The sequence below is a fragment of the Eurosta solidaginis genome, chromosome 1 (genome assembly GCF_040869045.1).
Source record: "Eurosta solidaginis isolate ZX-2024a chromosome 1, ASM4086904v1, whole genome shotgun sequence".
NCBI lineage: Eukaryota > Metazoa > Arthropoda > Insecta > Diptera > Tephritidae > Eurosta > Eurosta solidaginis.
The window spans coordinates 119,553,606-119,566,583 of NC_090319.1; the positions used below are offsets into that span (position 1 = coordinate 119,553,606).

A 12,978-nucleotide genomic window follows, 5' to 3' on the forward strand; every position below is an offset into this window, starting at 1 on the left:
CAGATAGTGAACGACTTAATCAATAATTATGCGAAAAATGGGTAAATATTAAAGGCTTTTTAAAATTAATTTCCCAAAATTCTATAACTTGTTTACCTAACTAATATTTTCTTTCCAGGCGTAAATATGTCTTTAAAAATTCACTTTCTGCACTCATATTTGAGCTTTTTTCCAGCAAATCTTGGCGACGAAAGTGACGAAGATGGCGAAAGGTTTCATCAGCAAATGAAATAATTTTTAGAATCGATTTCAAGGATTCTTTTACGTCGCAATGATGGGTGATTACTGCTGGTTTCTCATAAGAGAAACCGATCCTAAACTGAATAAGCGTCAAAGTCGAACACATAATTATTTCGACTACATAGTAAAATCAAATTAAGATAAAGATTGTTAGAATATAGTATAAACATAAATAAATTTAAAAAAAGTTAAAAATATGGGTAATTTCATTAATAAATTGAACTTTTAACTAAATGGAAAGAAAGCATAGCTAGACGCTTCCCAAGGCAGTCAGTTCTATGTACCGGAGCGACTCGGAATTTTTCCCGACCAAGGACCGTCATTTCAGTGTAACCCCATTTAATTTGTTGCGTCCCTCCCACAAATTGTCATCCTCCCAGCAGCTCCTTGCAGCGGGACTGCTCCGTATTCTCTTGCCCCGGAAAGGTATCGAATCCAATCCGGGTCCGTCTCCTGACCCCGGTCCTGAGAAATGGTTTTGCTTCACCTGCCGGAAAAGAATCTCAGGTTGTTCTGGGCTTGATCCCAAAACCTGACGTCCACGTAACTTTTATAAATCATTTGTGGCTTCTTGCTGTTCAGGTCCAAGGGCCGTAGTCTACGCCTTAGCGCCCTCCTACTACCTTCCAGCAGCCCAGCTGCTCAGCAAGCCACAACTAGTACCCGCTGCTGCTCGCGCTCCGCGGCGCCAACAACTCAAACAGCTGCTACCACTCATAACTACTATCTTCGTAGTAGAGTCGGTAGCAATTCTGAGCATCAGCCCCTGCCCCCGTCTTCCCCCCCCCCCCCCTATTTTCAGGCAGCAATCGCGTATGTCAGGGAAACAGACTCTTAGTCCCTAACCCCGTTTGCACCGTTTGCCAGCACAGAATATATATGTTTGTGACATCCGCCCAATGCAGCTCCTGCCTTGGGCGGTGCCACTTTTCTAGATGTTCTGGTCTCCGCGACGGCAACCCCCCGACGGGTTTCATTGCGCCATTTTGCCAGGTCGCAAACCCCATTCTACCGGGTACCCCAATGCTTACCCAACGACGCCCAGTCCCAGGGCCACAACAGCAGTTGCGTTCTGGCCTTCCTCAACCCAGGCGTAGTCACCCGTCACTTACTCCCAGAGTGGCGACGTCTCCCTGTATGCACTTCAGAATTCTGTAAACTGTAATGGGTTAACTGGGAAGATCACGGAGATAGTCGATTTCATGAAGCGGCACAACATCCGCCTTGCTGCGATTCAAGCAGGCATGCTTAACCAACGAAACGATATCATTTCGTTACGATAATCAACGTTAATAAACGAAACGAAGTCATTTCGTTTCGTTTATTAACGTTAAGATCGTCAAATTAACGAAATGATTTCGTTTCGTTTTCTGCCATATCAAAACGAAATCAAATCGTTTATGTTGATTATTAATTTCAAACTATGCTGGCAAAGCTGATTGATGGCGGAGTCATTAAAGGTGAAAGCATTATCCAAGCTGATTGCAACTTTTCTCATGAATTTTGACAGTACGAACATTTCTCAGAGTATTTTTGACATTACCACCAACGAATTACACAAACAAATTACATAGAGTTTGTGTGTGTATGTGCGCTCGTTGTTGCCACCTTACGGCTTCACCATGGCTATAGCATTGCCAGCACAATTCAAACATAAAGTATCACGTTTCTGTTAACGTTTTTAACGCTAACGAAAGCTTTTCGTTTCGGTTAAAAACGAGAGACAATTTATCTTGATAATTTCTTTATCGATAATATTTCGAAGTGTTTCAACGGAAACGGTGGAAATTTTTTGATAAACGATTAGCTTAACGTTAACGTAACTCACAGCAAGATCTGCACTGCAAACCTGTTCTGGGTATAATGTCCACAGAAAAGATCGCCTGAGCCGAAATGGAGACGGCCTCGCGTTTATCATACACCACTCTGTGCAATATCATATATTTGATCCTGGCATCGACCGCAGGGGCAATGCCTTAGAACGTCAAGGCCTATCTGTCCGGTCATTCGATGCAAACCTAGAAATCATCAACATCTACATCCCTCCTTCCACCTGTTGCCCCAGTGGATACCGCACGAATATTAGCGCCTTACTCACTGGCAACAATCGCATTATCTTAGGCGACTTTAATGCCCATCACGATCTATGGCATTCAAACTTGCGGGCGGACAGTAGGGTGAGATGTTGGCGGATCAAATAGAAGAAACGACGTTCTGCACAATAAACGGAGACGCCCCCACACGTATGGTAGGAAGCTTTCACAGTTCGCCGGATATCTCAATCGTGAGCGCAGAACTCGTAAACTGCGTTAACTGGCAGCCGATGGTAACATTGGCATCCGACCACCTGCCTATTCTTATTTCGTTCGAGGGTACCGCCGACTTCATCGTTATAGAAAAACTCACCTTCATAAACTTTAAAAAAGGAAAGTGGGAGGAATACAAATCTATTACAGACAACCCCTTTGCTGCCCTCCCTATCCCGACTGATACCCGCCAAGGGGAGCGTGCTTTCCGCAAGGTCATTGAATCCGCCTCGGCACGTTTCATTCCCGCCGGGAGAATTCCGATCGTGATATACGTAATTCGTAAGATATACGTAATTAAAGGGAGCGGGGGTCCTAAAAATCACAAAATTATCATCCGCAACTCTAGGAAACTCTTAGTTTATGAAATATAAGCTTTTTAATTTCCAAATTTAGTAAAATTTCAACTTAAGTCCTGCACTTAAAATTGGGGTCACACATGTCAATAGCGGTATCAAAAGACGCGTATTTGCGTCAAGATTCAGAACCCGAAAGCAGAAACTATATTTTTTGTCTCGTTTAAAAGTTATTAGCGGAAAACACGTCGGTACTATTGTCGCTTTTTTCGTTGTTGCAATTAAACAAACGAAAACAAATGAAGGTAGTGAATAGTGTTGCCAGCTCCGCAACAATATCTTTTTATCTTGGTAGAACATTTTAAGGTGGTGGCACGTCGACATAAATGCAAACAAACATACACTATCAATGTATTTTGTTTTTGTAAAACACTTAATAATTTGTAGTCTAATATTAATTGGGGTGCTGCGCAGAAGGGTGTACTACGCAGAAGGACATCACCGTGGCGGTATCCACGGTTATACCACACACCCGGACTTCGTATGGCGTAACCCAGGGTTATATTTTATAAGCGCGGCCGAAGGCCGCCTATGCAAAAAGGTGTTCTACGCAGAATTACCGTTGGAATCAGCATAAAAATCCTTATAAAGTCCGATTTTTTGAGAAATGTATGTATTCTGCACTTGTTCCAATTAAATACATTAATTTCAAATTATTCAGAGAAATTCAAAACAAAATACATTGATAGTGTATGTTTGTTTGCATTTATGTCGACGTGCCACCACCTTATAATATTCTACCAAGATAAAAAGATATTGTTGCGGAGCTTGCAACACTATTCACAACCTTCATATGTTTTCGTTTGTTTAATTGCAACAACGAGAAATGCGACGATTGTACCGACGTGTTTTCCGCGAATAACTTTTAAACGATGTAAAAAATATAGTTTCTGCTTTCGGATTCTGAATCCTGATGCAAATACAAGTGCAGGACTTAAGTTGAAATTTTACTAAATTTTGAAATTAAAAAGCTTATATTTCATAAAATAAAAGTTTCCTAGAGTTGCGGATGATAACGTTGTAATTTTTAGGACCCCCGCCACCCCTCGAAAAAAAAGTTGGAAAATCGTAGCATCTTATTCAAAATATTCTCCGAATTTTCGCTTTTGTTCTCTGTTACTGTTTTGACTAGCGCTATATAATAATTTTGCCAAATTGCTAAGAAAAATTTAATAATAAAAAACAAATACAAAAAAAAAGTGGAAACTCTTGTGGCTGTTCTGCTTCATATCCGATGAATCGATTCGCCACAAAATTAATCGATAAGTGTGCAACGCGCATTAACAACACAGCACAGTCCTGTGTTACCCAGCCTTCAGAGATGGTAGTGGCATGCCGCTGACCGGCCTGAAAACACGTTTATTTTTAATGTCGAGAAAACAACCATCTGTGAAATTAATGTATAAAGATTTACAACTCCGATTCATGTACAGGATAGTAACTGCAATTTATAATTAGAAAATGGGAACAGCTAAAGCTATGGATATAGATATGCTTCCATGTAATCTGGAGTTTGGTGTATTCACAAGTGAAGAAATTAAGCAACTCAGTGTGGTGAAAATTATTACTGGTTTAACATTTGATCCTCTTGGTTATCCTTTGCCTGGCGGATTGTATGACCACTTTATGGGCACTTATGGACGGAGAATAGAACCATGTGCCACCTGCCACAATATACAGGCGTGCCCAGGCCATATGGGTCACATAGAATTGAACGCTTTGGTGTTTAATCCTTTTTTTATAAAACTAATACAGAGAATTTTAAGTGTCTTCTGCCTAAAATGTTTTAAAGTTCAGTTTAAAGGTACAATTTATTGTAATAAGTTTCAGTAATCAATACATTTCCAAAAATATCGGGAGGAGTCTTGGACGCAGAATCGACTGCTAATACACGTCCAAAAATATCGAGGTGTCAAAAATGGTCCTTGGTCTTCGGGTAATTAAAGAGATATGCAGCCCAATTCTAAACGAAAATTCCGTGCGAGTTTTCTCCCTTCTCCCATTCCTCGTATACTAAATAAAAATTCCTTGTGAGTTTTTTCACTTCTCCCTTTCCTCCTATTCTGAACAATGTTCGAAAAAGCGGAAACCGGTTATGGGAGAAAAGTAGGTATTCAGCCCAATTCTAAACGAAAATTCCGTGCGAGTTTTTTCCCTTCTCCCATTCCTCGTATTCTAAATAAAAATTCCCTGTGAGTTTTTTCACTTCTCCCTTTCCTCCTATTCTGAACAATGTTCGAAAAAGAGGAAACCGGTTATGGGAGAAAAGTAGGTATTATGTATTTGAGGGAGAGGGAGATTTCTTTGCCATTTCATAGGAGTTTTTTCACTAGTTAAATTAAAGGGAATGCATCAAAATAGTTAAACGAAATTCGTTCTTTTAAGAAAGAACACTTATTTGTACAAGTTTGTGCTAAAATATATATTTACATTCTACCACAATATTCTCACTGTTATTACAACAACAACCACAATATTCTTTATTTTAAGTCGAAAAGTATATCACAAGCAACGGAAGAGCTCTTTGTATATTTGATGCAGCCATCAGGAAATTGCGCAAGGATTTTTTAAGAAGGCTTAATTAGATTTTGGCATATGGCGAACTCAACTCGACGTGGCCGCCAGAAAATTACTTTGCAGAATGAAAGCAGGCAACTCCGGCGGATTTGTGTTATCCCGCCATCTTCTTATTATGCTCCTCTGATGTTGCTGTGGCACCAATTCATTACTCATTTCAGTGAATACCACATGAAATGCAATAATGTGCATTGTTTATACCTTATATCTTAATTTCAAACAAATTCGCAACAATAATTAAACTTTTCAATTTTTTAAACTAAATAAGAAATGCGCAACGAAATTTCAATTGACAAAACAGCTGACTTCGAAAATTCGAAATTCCTATTCCCCAATTTTTCTTCTCCCTAGGAGAAAAGAATCGGAGGAATTTTTCCGCGGGAATAAAAAAATCCGCGAAAACAAAATTCCGCGAGAATATTTAGAATTGGTCTGATTATGAATGTGAGGCAGAGGGAGGAGGGAGATTTCTCTGCCATTTCATAGGAGTTTTTTCACTTGTTAAATTAAAGTGAATGCATCAAAATAGTTAAAGGAAATTGGTTATTTTAAGAAAGAACACTTATTTGTACAAATTTGTGCTAAAAGATGTATTTATATTCTACCACAATATTCTCACTGTTAATACAACAACAACTACAACCACAATATTCTTTATTTTAAGTCAAAAAGTATATCATAAGCAACGGTAGAGCTCTTGGTATACAAATTTGATGCAGCCATCCAGAAATTGCGCAAGGATTTTTTAATAAGGCTTAAATAGATTTTGGCATATGATGAAGGACGAATTCAACTCAACTTGGCCGCCAGAAAATTGCTTTGCTGAATGAAAGCAGGCAACTCCGGCAGATTTGTGTTATGCGGCCGTCTTCTTCTTATGTTCCGCTGTTGATGTTGCTGTGGCACCAATTCATTACTCATTTCAGTGAATACCACATGAAATGCAATAAATACTGTGCAATGTTTATATTTTATTTCTTAATTTCCAACAAATTTGCAACAATAATTAAACTTTTCAATTTTTTAAACAAAATAAGAAATGTGCAACGAAATTTCAATTGACAAAACAGCTGACTTCGAAAATTCGAAATTCCTATTCCCCAATTATTGTTCTCCCTAGGAGAACAGAATTGGAGGAATTTTTCCGCGGGAATAAAAAAATCCGCGAGAACAAAATTCCGCGAGAATATTTAGAATTGGTCTGATTGTAACGTTTTACAAGACGGTGCACCACCTAATTTTTATCAAAAATTATCAAAGGTGGTATCAAAATACGCATCACGACCTCCGTTTTTAGAATCCGAAGGCGAAATTTTAGTTTTTATTTCGGCAGCGATTTAGTTTAGCACCCCCCGAGTTCGGGGTTAAACTTGGTATCAAATGAAAGAGGGAGTTCTCCCGATCACAAATATATATAACTTAATTAAAGTGCGCAGACTTATAGTTTACGAGTTATTTGATGTTAAAGTTTGCAAATTTAGCAAATTTCTATAGCACTCTCACTTACAATTTACACATCTTTCAAAACCTTTATGCTCATAAATCTAATATCTAATCTAATCTAATCTAATATATATTATAAATGGCAAAGTTTGGATGTTAAGATGTTTGGATGTTTGGATGTTTGTCCAGACGTTTGTCTTTGTGACTCAATAACGCAAGAACGGCTGGACCGATTTGGATGAAATTTTGCACACATATAGCCAATAGTCTAGAAGGATCTACTAGCTATATATTTTTCAAAAGGGGCGTGGTCCCCGCCCCCTAGGAACAGTTATAATTTAATTATTATATATTTTCGTCTTTGCGACTGAATCACGCCAGAATGGCTACACGGATTTTGATGAAATTTGGGACACAGACAGTAGTCTACTAGCGAAATTTTTTTCGAACATGGAACGAGGGGTGGGGGTCCCACGACCCTTCGAGAAATTATTTTTCATAATTTTTACACATTATAACTTTACGTATACTGGCCTTCACCAATATCACAGACTCAAGGGGTCAAATAAGTCGAGGGCTTACAAAGTAAGCAGTGACACCCTCCGCCCGCCCCCCTTTATCTCCCCCTCTGGTGTAAAATCCATAAATTGTTATAACTCAATCTAAATTTTCTCCTAAATCAATAGTTTTTGGTATCTGGTACATACAGAACGAGATCTAGACAATTTTGGAGGAACGATCAGTGGTCCTCTCCTCTACTCCCGCCATCCGCCCTCCATCAATTGTTTTTATTAGCACGCTTTTATTAGCTTTACCTGTATGTTTCTATCTAACTTTTTATTCGCTCCAATGCGCCTGCTGCCTTATTAACATGGTTTTATAATTAGCTTCACCTTATTTGTAATCCCGTAAGGGTCATATCGAGACCCTTCCGGGATCATTTCTGGATGGTTTTCGGGATCGGTCCGGGATTACGCCGGGGTAATTTCGGGACTTTTTCGGGACTATTTCGGGATCATTTTGGGACCCTTCCGGTATCATTTCTGTATAGTTTACGGGATCCGTCCGGGATCCCGTCGGGGTTATTTTGGAACATTTTCGGGACTATTCCGGAATTATTTCGGGACTATTTCGCGATCATTTGGGGACCCTTCCGGCATCATTTCTGGATGGTTTTCGGGATCCGTGCGGGATCTCGTCGGGGTCATATGAGGACTTTTTCGGGATCATTTGAGGGCTCTTCCGGCATCATTTCTGGATGGTTTTCGGGATCCGTCCGGGATATCGTCGGGGTCATTTGGGGACTTTTTCGGGATCATTTGGGGGCTCTTCCGGCATCATTTCTGGATGGTTTTCGGGATCTCGTCGGGGTCACTTGGGGACTTTTTCGGGATCATTTTGGGGCTCATCCGGCATCATTTCTGGATGGTTTTCGGGATCCGTCCGGGATCCCGTCGGGGTCATTTCGGGACTTTTTCGCGACTAATACGGGATCATTTGGGAACCCTTTCGGCATCATTTCTGGATGGTTTTCGGGATCCGTCCGGGATCCCGTCGGGGTCATTTCGGGACTTTTTCGCGACTAATACGGGATCATTTGGGAACCCTTTCGGCATAATTTCTGGATGGTTTTCGGGATCCGTCCGGGATGCCGACGAGGTCATTTCGGGACTATTTCGGGATCATTTGGGATACCTACCGGCATCATTTCTGGATGGTTTTTGGGATTCGTCCGGGATCCCGTCGTGGTCCTTTCGAGACTTTTTTTCGACTAATACGGGATCATTTGCGGACCCTTTCGGCATCATTTCTGGATAGTTGTCGGGATCCCGTCACGGTCATTTCGGGACTATTAGGGGATCATTTGAGGACCTTTCCGGCATCATTTCTGTATTGTTTTCGGAATCCTTTCGGGATCCCGTTAGGGTCATTTTGGGACTTTTTTGGGGCTAATACGGGATCATTTGGGGATCCTCTAGGGGTCGTTTCGTGACTTTTTCTGTTTTATTTCGGGATCATTTGGGGACCCTTCCGGCATAATTTCTTGATGGTTTGCCGGATCCATCAGGGTCATTTCGGGACCATTTTGGGATCATTTGGAGACCCTTCCGAGATCATTTCTGGATCCGTCCGGGATGCCGTAGGAGCCATTTCGGGATTTTTTGTTACTTTTCCGGGATAGTTTTTGGACCCTTCCGGGATCATTTCTGGATCTGTGCGGGATCCCATCTGGGTCATTTCCGGACTATTTCGGGATCATTTTGGGATCCTTCCGGAATCATTTCTGTATGGTTTTCGCGATCCGCCGTTGATTCCCTCGGAGCCATTTCGGAACCTTTTCTGGAGTATGTCGGGGTCATTTGGGGACTTTTTCGGGATCATTTGGGGCTCTTCCGGCATCATTTCTGGATGGTTTTCGGGATCCGTGTGGGATCTCGTCGGGGTCATTTGGGGACTTTTTCGGGATCATTTGGGGGCTCTTCCGGCATCATTTCTGGATGGTTTTCGGGATCCGTCCGGGATATCGTCGGGGTCATTTGGGGACTTTTTCGGGATCATTTGGGGGCTCTTCCGGCATCATTTCTGGATGGTTTTCGGGATCCGTCCGGGATCCCATCAGGGTAATTTCGGGACTATTAGGGGATCATTTGTGGATCTTTCCGGCATCATTTCTGGATAATTTTCGGTATCCGTCCGGGATGCCGACGAGGTCATTTCGGGATTATTTCGGGATGATTTGGGATACCTACCGGCATCATTTCAGGATGTTTTTTGGGATTCGTCCGGCATCCCGTCGGGGTCATTTCGGGACTTTTTCTCGACTAATACGGGATCATTTGCGGGCCCTTTCGGTATCATTTCTGGATAGTTGTCGGGATCCGTTCGGGATCCCGTCAGGGTCTTTTCGGAACTATTGGGAGATCATTTGAGGACCTTTCCGGCATCATTTCTGGTTAGTTTTCGGGATCCTTTCCGGGTCCCTTCAGGGTCATTTCGGGACTTTTTCGGCATCATTTAAGATTGGTTTTCAGGATTCGTCCGGTATCCGTCAGGGTAATTTCTGGACTTTTCCCAGACTATTTCGGGATAATTTTGGGACCCTCCCAAGATCATTTCTGGATGGATTTCGGGATCTGTCCGGGATCCCGTCAGGGTCATTTAGGGGTGCGTTCGAGATCCCGTCAGGGTCATTTTGGGACTATTAGGTGATCATTTGAGGACCTTTTCGGCATCACTTCTGGATGGTTTTCGGTATCCGCTCAGGATCCCGTCGGAATTATTGCGGGACTTTTTCGGGATCATTTGGTGTCCCTTCCGGCATCATTTCTGGCTGGTTTTTGGGATTCGTCCGGCATCCCGTCGGGTTCATTTCGGGACTTTTTCTCGACTAATACGGGATCATTTACGGGCCCTTTCGGTATCATTTCTGGATAGTTGTCGGGATCCGTTCGGGATCCCGTCAGGGTCTTTTCGGAACTATTAGGTGATCATTTGAGGACATTTCCGGCATCATTTCTGGATAGTTTTCGGGATTCTTTCGGGGTCCAGTCAGGGTCATTTCGGGACTTTTTCGGGATCATTTAGAGATGGCTTTCAGGATTCGTCCGGGAACCCGTCAGGGTAATTTCTGAACTTTTCCGAGACTATTTCGGGATAATTTTGGGACCTTCCCAAGATCATTTCTGGATGGATTTCGGGATCTGTCCGGGATCCCGTCAGGGTCATTTAAAGGTGCGTTCGAGATCCCGTCAGGGTCATTTTGGGACTTCTTCGGGAATATATCGGGATCATTTCTGGATGGTTTATGGGATCCGTCCATGACCCCTTAAGGGTCATTTCGGGACTATTAGGTGATCATTTGAGGACCTTTCCGGCGTCACTTCTGGATGATTTTCGGTATCCGTTCGGGATCCCGTCGGAATCAATGCGGGACTTTTACGGAATCATTTGGGATTCCTTCCGGCATCATTTCTGGATGGTTTTCGGGATTTGTCCGGGATCCCGTCGGGTTATTTCGGGACCTTTTCGGGGCTAATACGGGATCATTTGGGGATCCTCTAGGGGTCGTTTCGTGACTTTTTCTGTATTATTTCGGGATCATTTTGGGACCCTTTCGGCATAATTTCTTGATATCAGGGTCATTTCGGGACCATTTTGGGATCATTTGGGGACCCTTCCGAGATCATTTCTGGATCCGTCCGGGATGCCGTAGGAGCCATTTCGGGATTTTTTGTTACTTTTCCGGGATAGTTTTTGCACCCTTCCGGGATCATTTCTGGATCTGTGCGGGATCCCATCTGGGTCAATTCCGGACTATTTCGGGATCATTTTGGAATCCTTCCGGAATCATTTCTGTATGGTTTTCGCGATCCATCGTGGATCCCCTCGGAGCCATTTCGGATTTGTTTCTGGAGTTAGTCGGGATAATTTAGGGACCCTTCCTGGATATTTTCTGGATGGTTTCTGAGATCCGTCCGGGAGCCCGTCAGGGTAATTTCGGAACTTTTTCGGGACTATTTCGGGATCAATTTGGTACCCTTCAGGCATCATTTCTGTGTGGTTATCTGGATAAGTCTATAATCGTGTCGTTGTCATTTCGGGTTTTTTTGGGACTACTTCGGGAACTTTTGGAAACACTTCCGGGGCGTTTCTGGATGGTTTTCGGGATCCGTCCGCGATAGCGTCGGGGTCATTTCGTGGCTTTTTCTGGATAATTTCGTTATCATTTTGGGATCCTATCAGGTTATCAGCTCATAAAGTTCTTTTTTTTACTCAATTACAAAAATAAAATGCATTAGACAGAAAAAAAATTTTAAACAGATAACTTTATAAGCAGGCTAACGTGAATAGCCCACATATTTCATTTTCTCCTTGCGGACGGGGCCGCGGGTAAAGGCTAGTATATATTATAAATGGGAAAGTTTGGATGTTAAGATGTTTGGATGTTTGTCCAGACGTTTGTCTTTGTGACTCAATAACGCAAGAACGGCTGGACCGATTTGGATGAAATTTTGCACACATATAGCCAATAGTCTAGAAGGATCTACTAGCTATATATTTTTCAAAAGGGGCGTGGTCCCCGCCCCCTAGGAACAGTTATAATTTAATTGTTATATTTTTTCGTCTTTGCGACTGAATCACGCCAGAATGGCTACACGGATTTTGATGAAATTTGGGACACAGACAGTAGTCTACTAGCGAAATTTTTTTCGAACATGGAAAGAGGGGTGGGGTCCCACGACCCCTTCGAGAAACTATTTTTCATAATTTTTACACATTATAACTTTACGTATACTGGCCTTCACCAATATCACAGACTCAAGGGGTCAAATAAGTCGAGGGCTTACAAAGTAAGCAGTGACACCCTCCGCCCTCCCCCCTTTATCTCCCCCTCTGATGTAAAATCCATAAATTGTTATAACTCAATCTAAATTTTCTCCTAAATCAATAGTTTTTGGTATCTGGTACATACAGAACGAGATCTAGACAATTTTGGAGGAACGATCAGTGGTCCTCTCCTCTACTACCGCCATCCGCCCTCCATCAATTGTTTTTATTAGCACGCTTTTATTAGCTTTACCTGTATGTTTCTACCTAACTTTTTATTCGCTCCAATGCGCCTGCTGCCTTATTAACATGGTTTTATAATTAGCTTCACCTTATTTGTAATCCCGCAAGGGTCATATCGAGACCCTTCCGGGATCTTTCTGGATGGTTTTCGGGATCGGTCCGGGATTACGCCGGGGTAATTTCGGGACTATTTCGGGATCATTTTGGGACCCTTCCGGGATCATTTCTGTATAGTTTACGGGATCCGTCCGGGATCCCGTCGGGGTTATTTTTGAACATTTTCGGGACTATTCCGGAATCATTTCGGGACTATTTCGCGATCATTTGGGGACGCTTCCGGCATCATTTCTGGATGGTTTTCGGGATCCGTGCGGGATCTCGTCGGGGTCATATGGGGACTTTTTCGGGATCATTTGAGGGCTCTTCCGGCATCATTTCTGGATGGTTTTCGGGATCCGTCCGGGATATCGTCGGGGTCATTTGGG

The 12,978-nt window shown here is 42.4% G+C and overlaps 1 protein-coding gene across 2 annotated transcripts in view; it reads left to right on the plus strand.

The window, feature by feature from the left end:
- The first annotated feature begins 4,224 nt into the window (after positions 1–4,224).
- Positions 4,225–12,978, plus strand: part of Polr1A (RNA polymerase I subunit RpI1) — a 285,157-nt gene continuing 276,403 nt past the window's right edge. The window contains exon 1 of one of the 2 annotated variants that reach the window (XM_067759751.1): positions 4,225–4,706. In XM_067759751.1, coding sequence (XP_067615852.1) covers positions 4,364–4,706 — 343 coding nt within the window. In that variant the 5' untranslated portion in view covers positions 4,225–4,363. Of the gene's footprint in view, positions 4,707–4,743; positions 4,839–12,978 lie in introns of those variants that run through there. The other variant, XM_067759752.1, reaches the window with a different exon arrangement.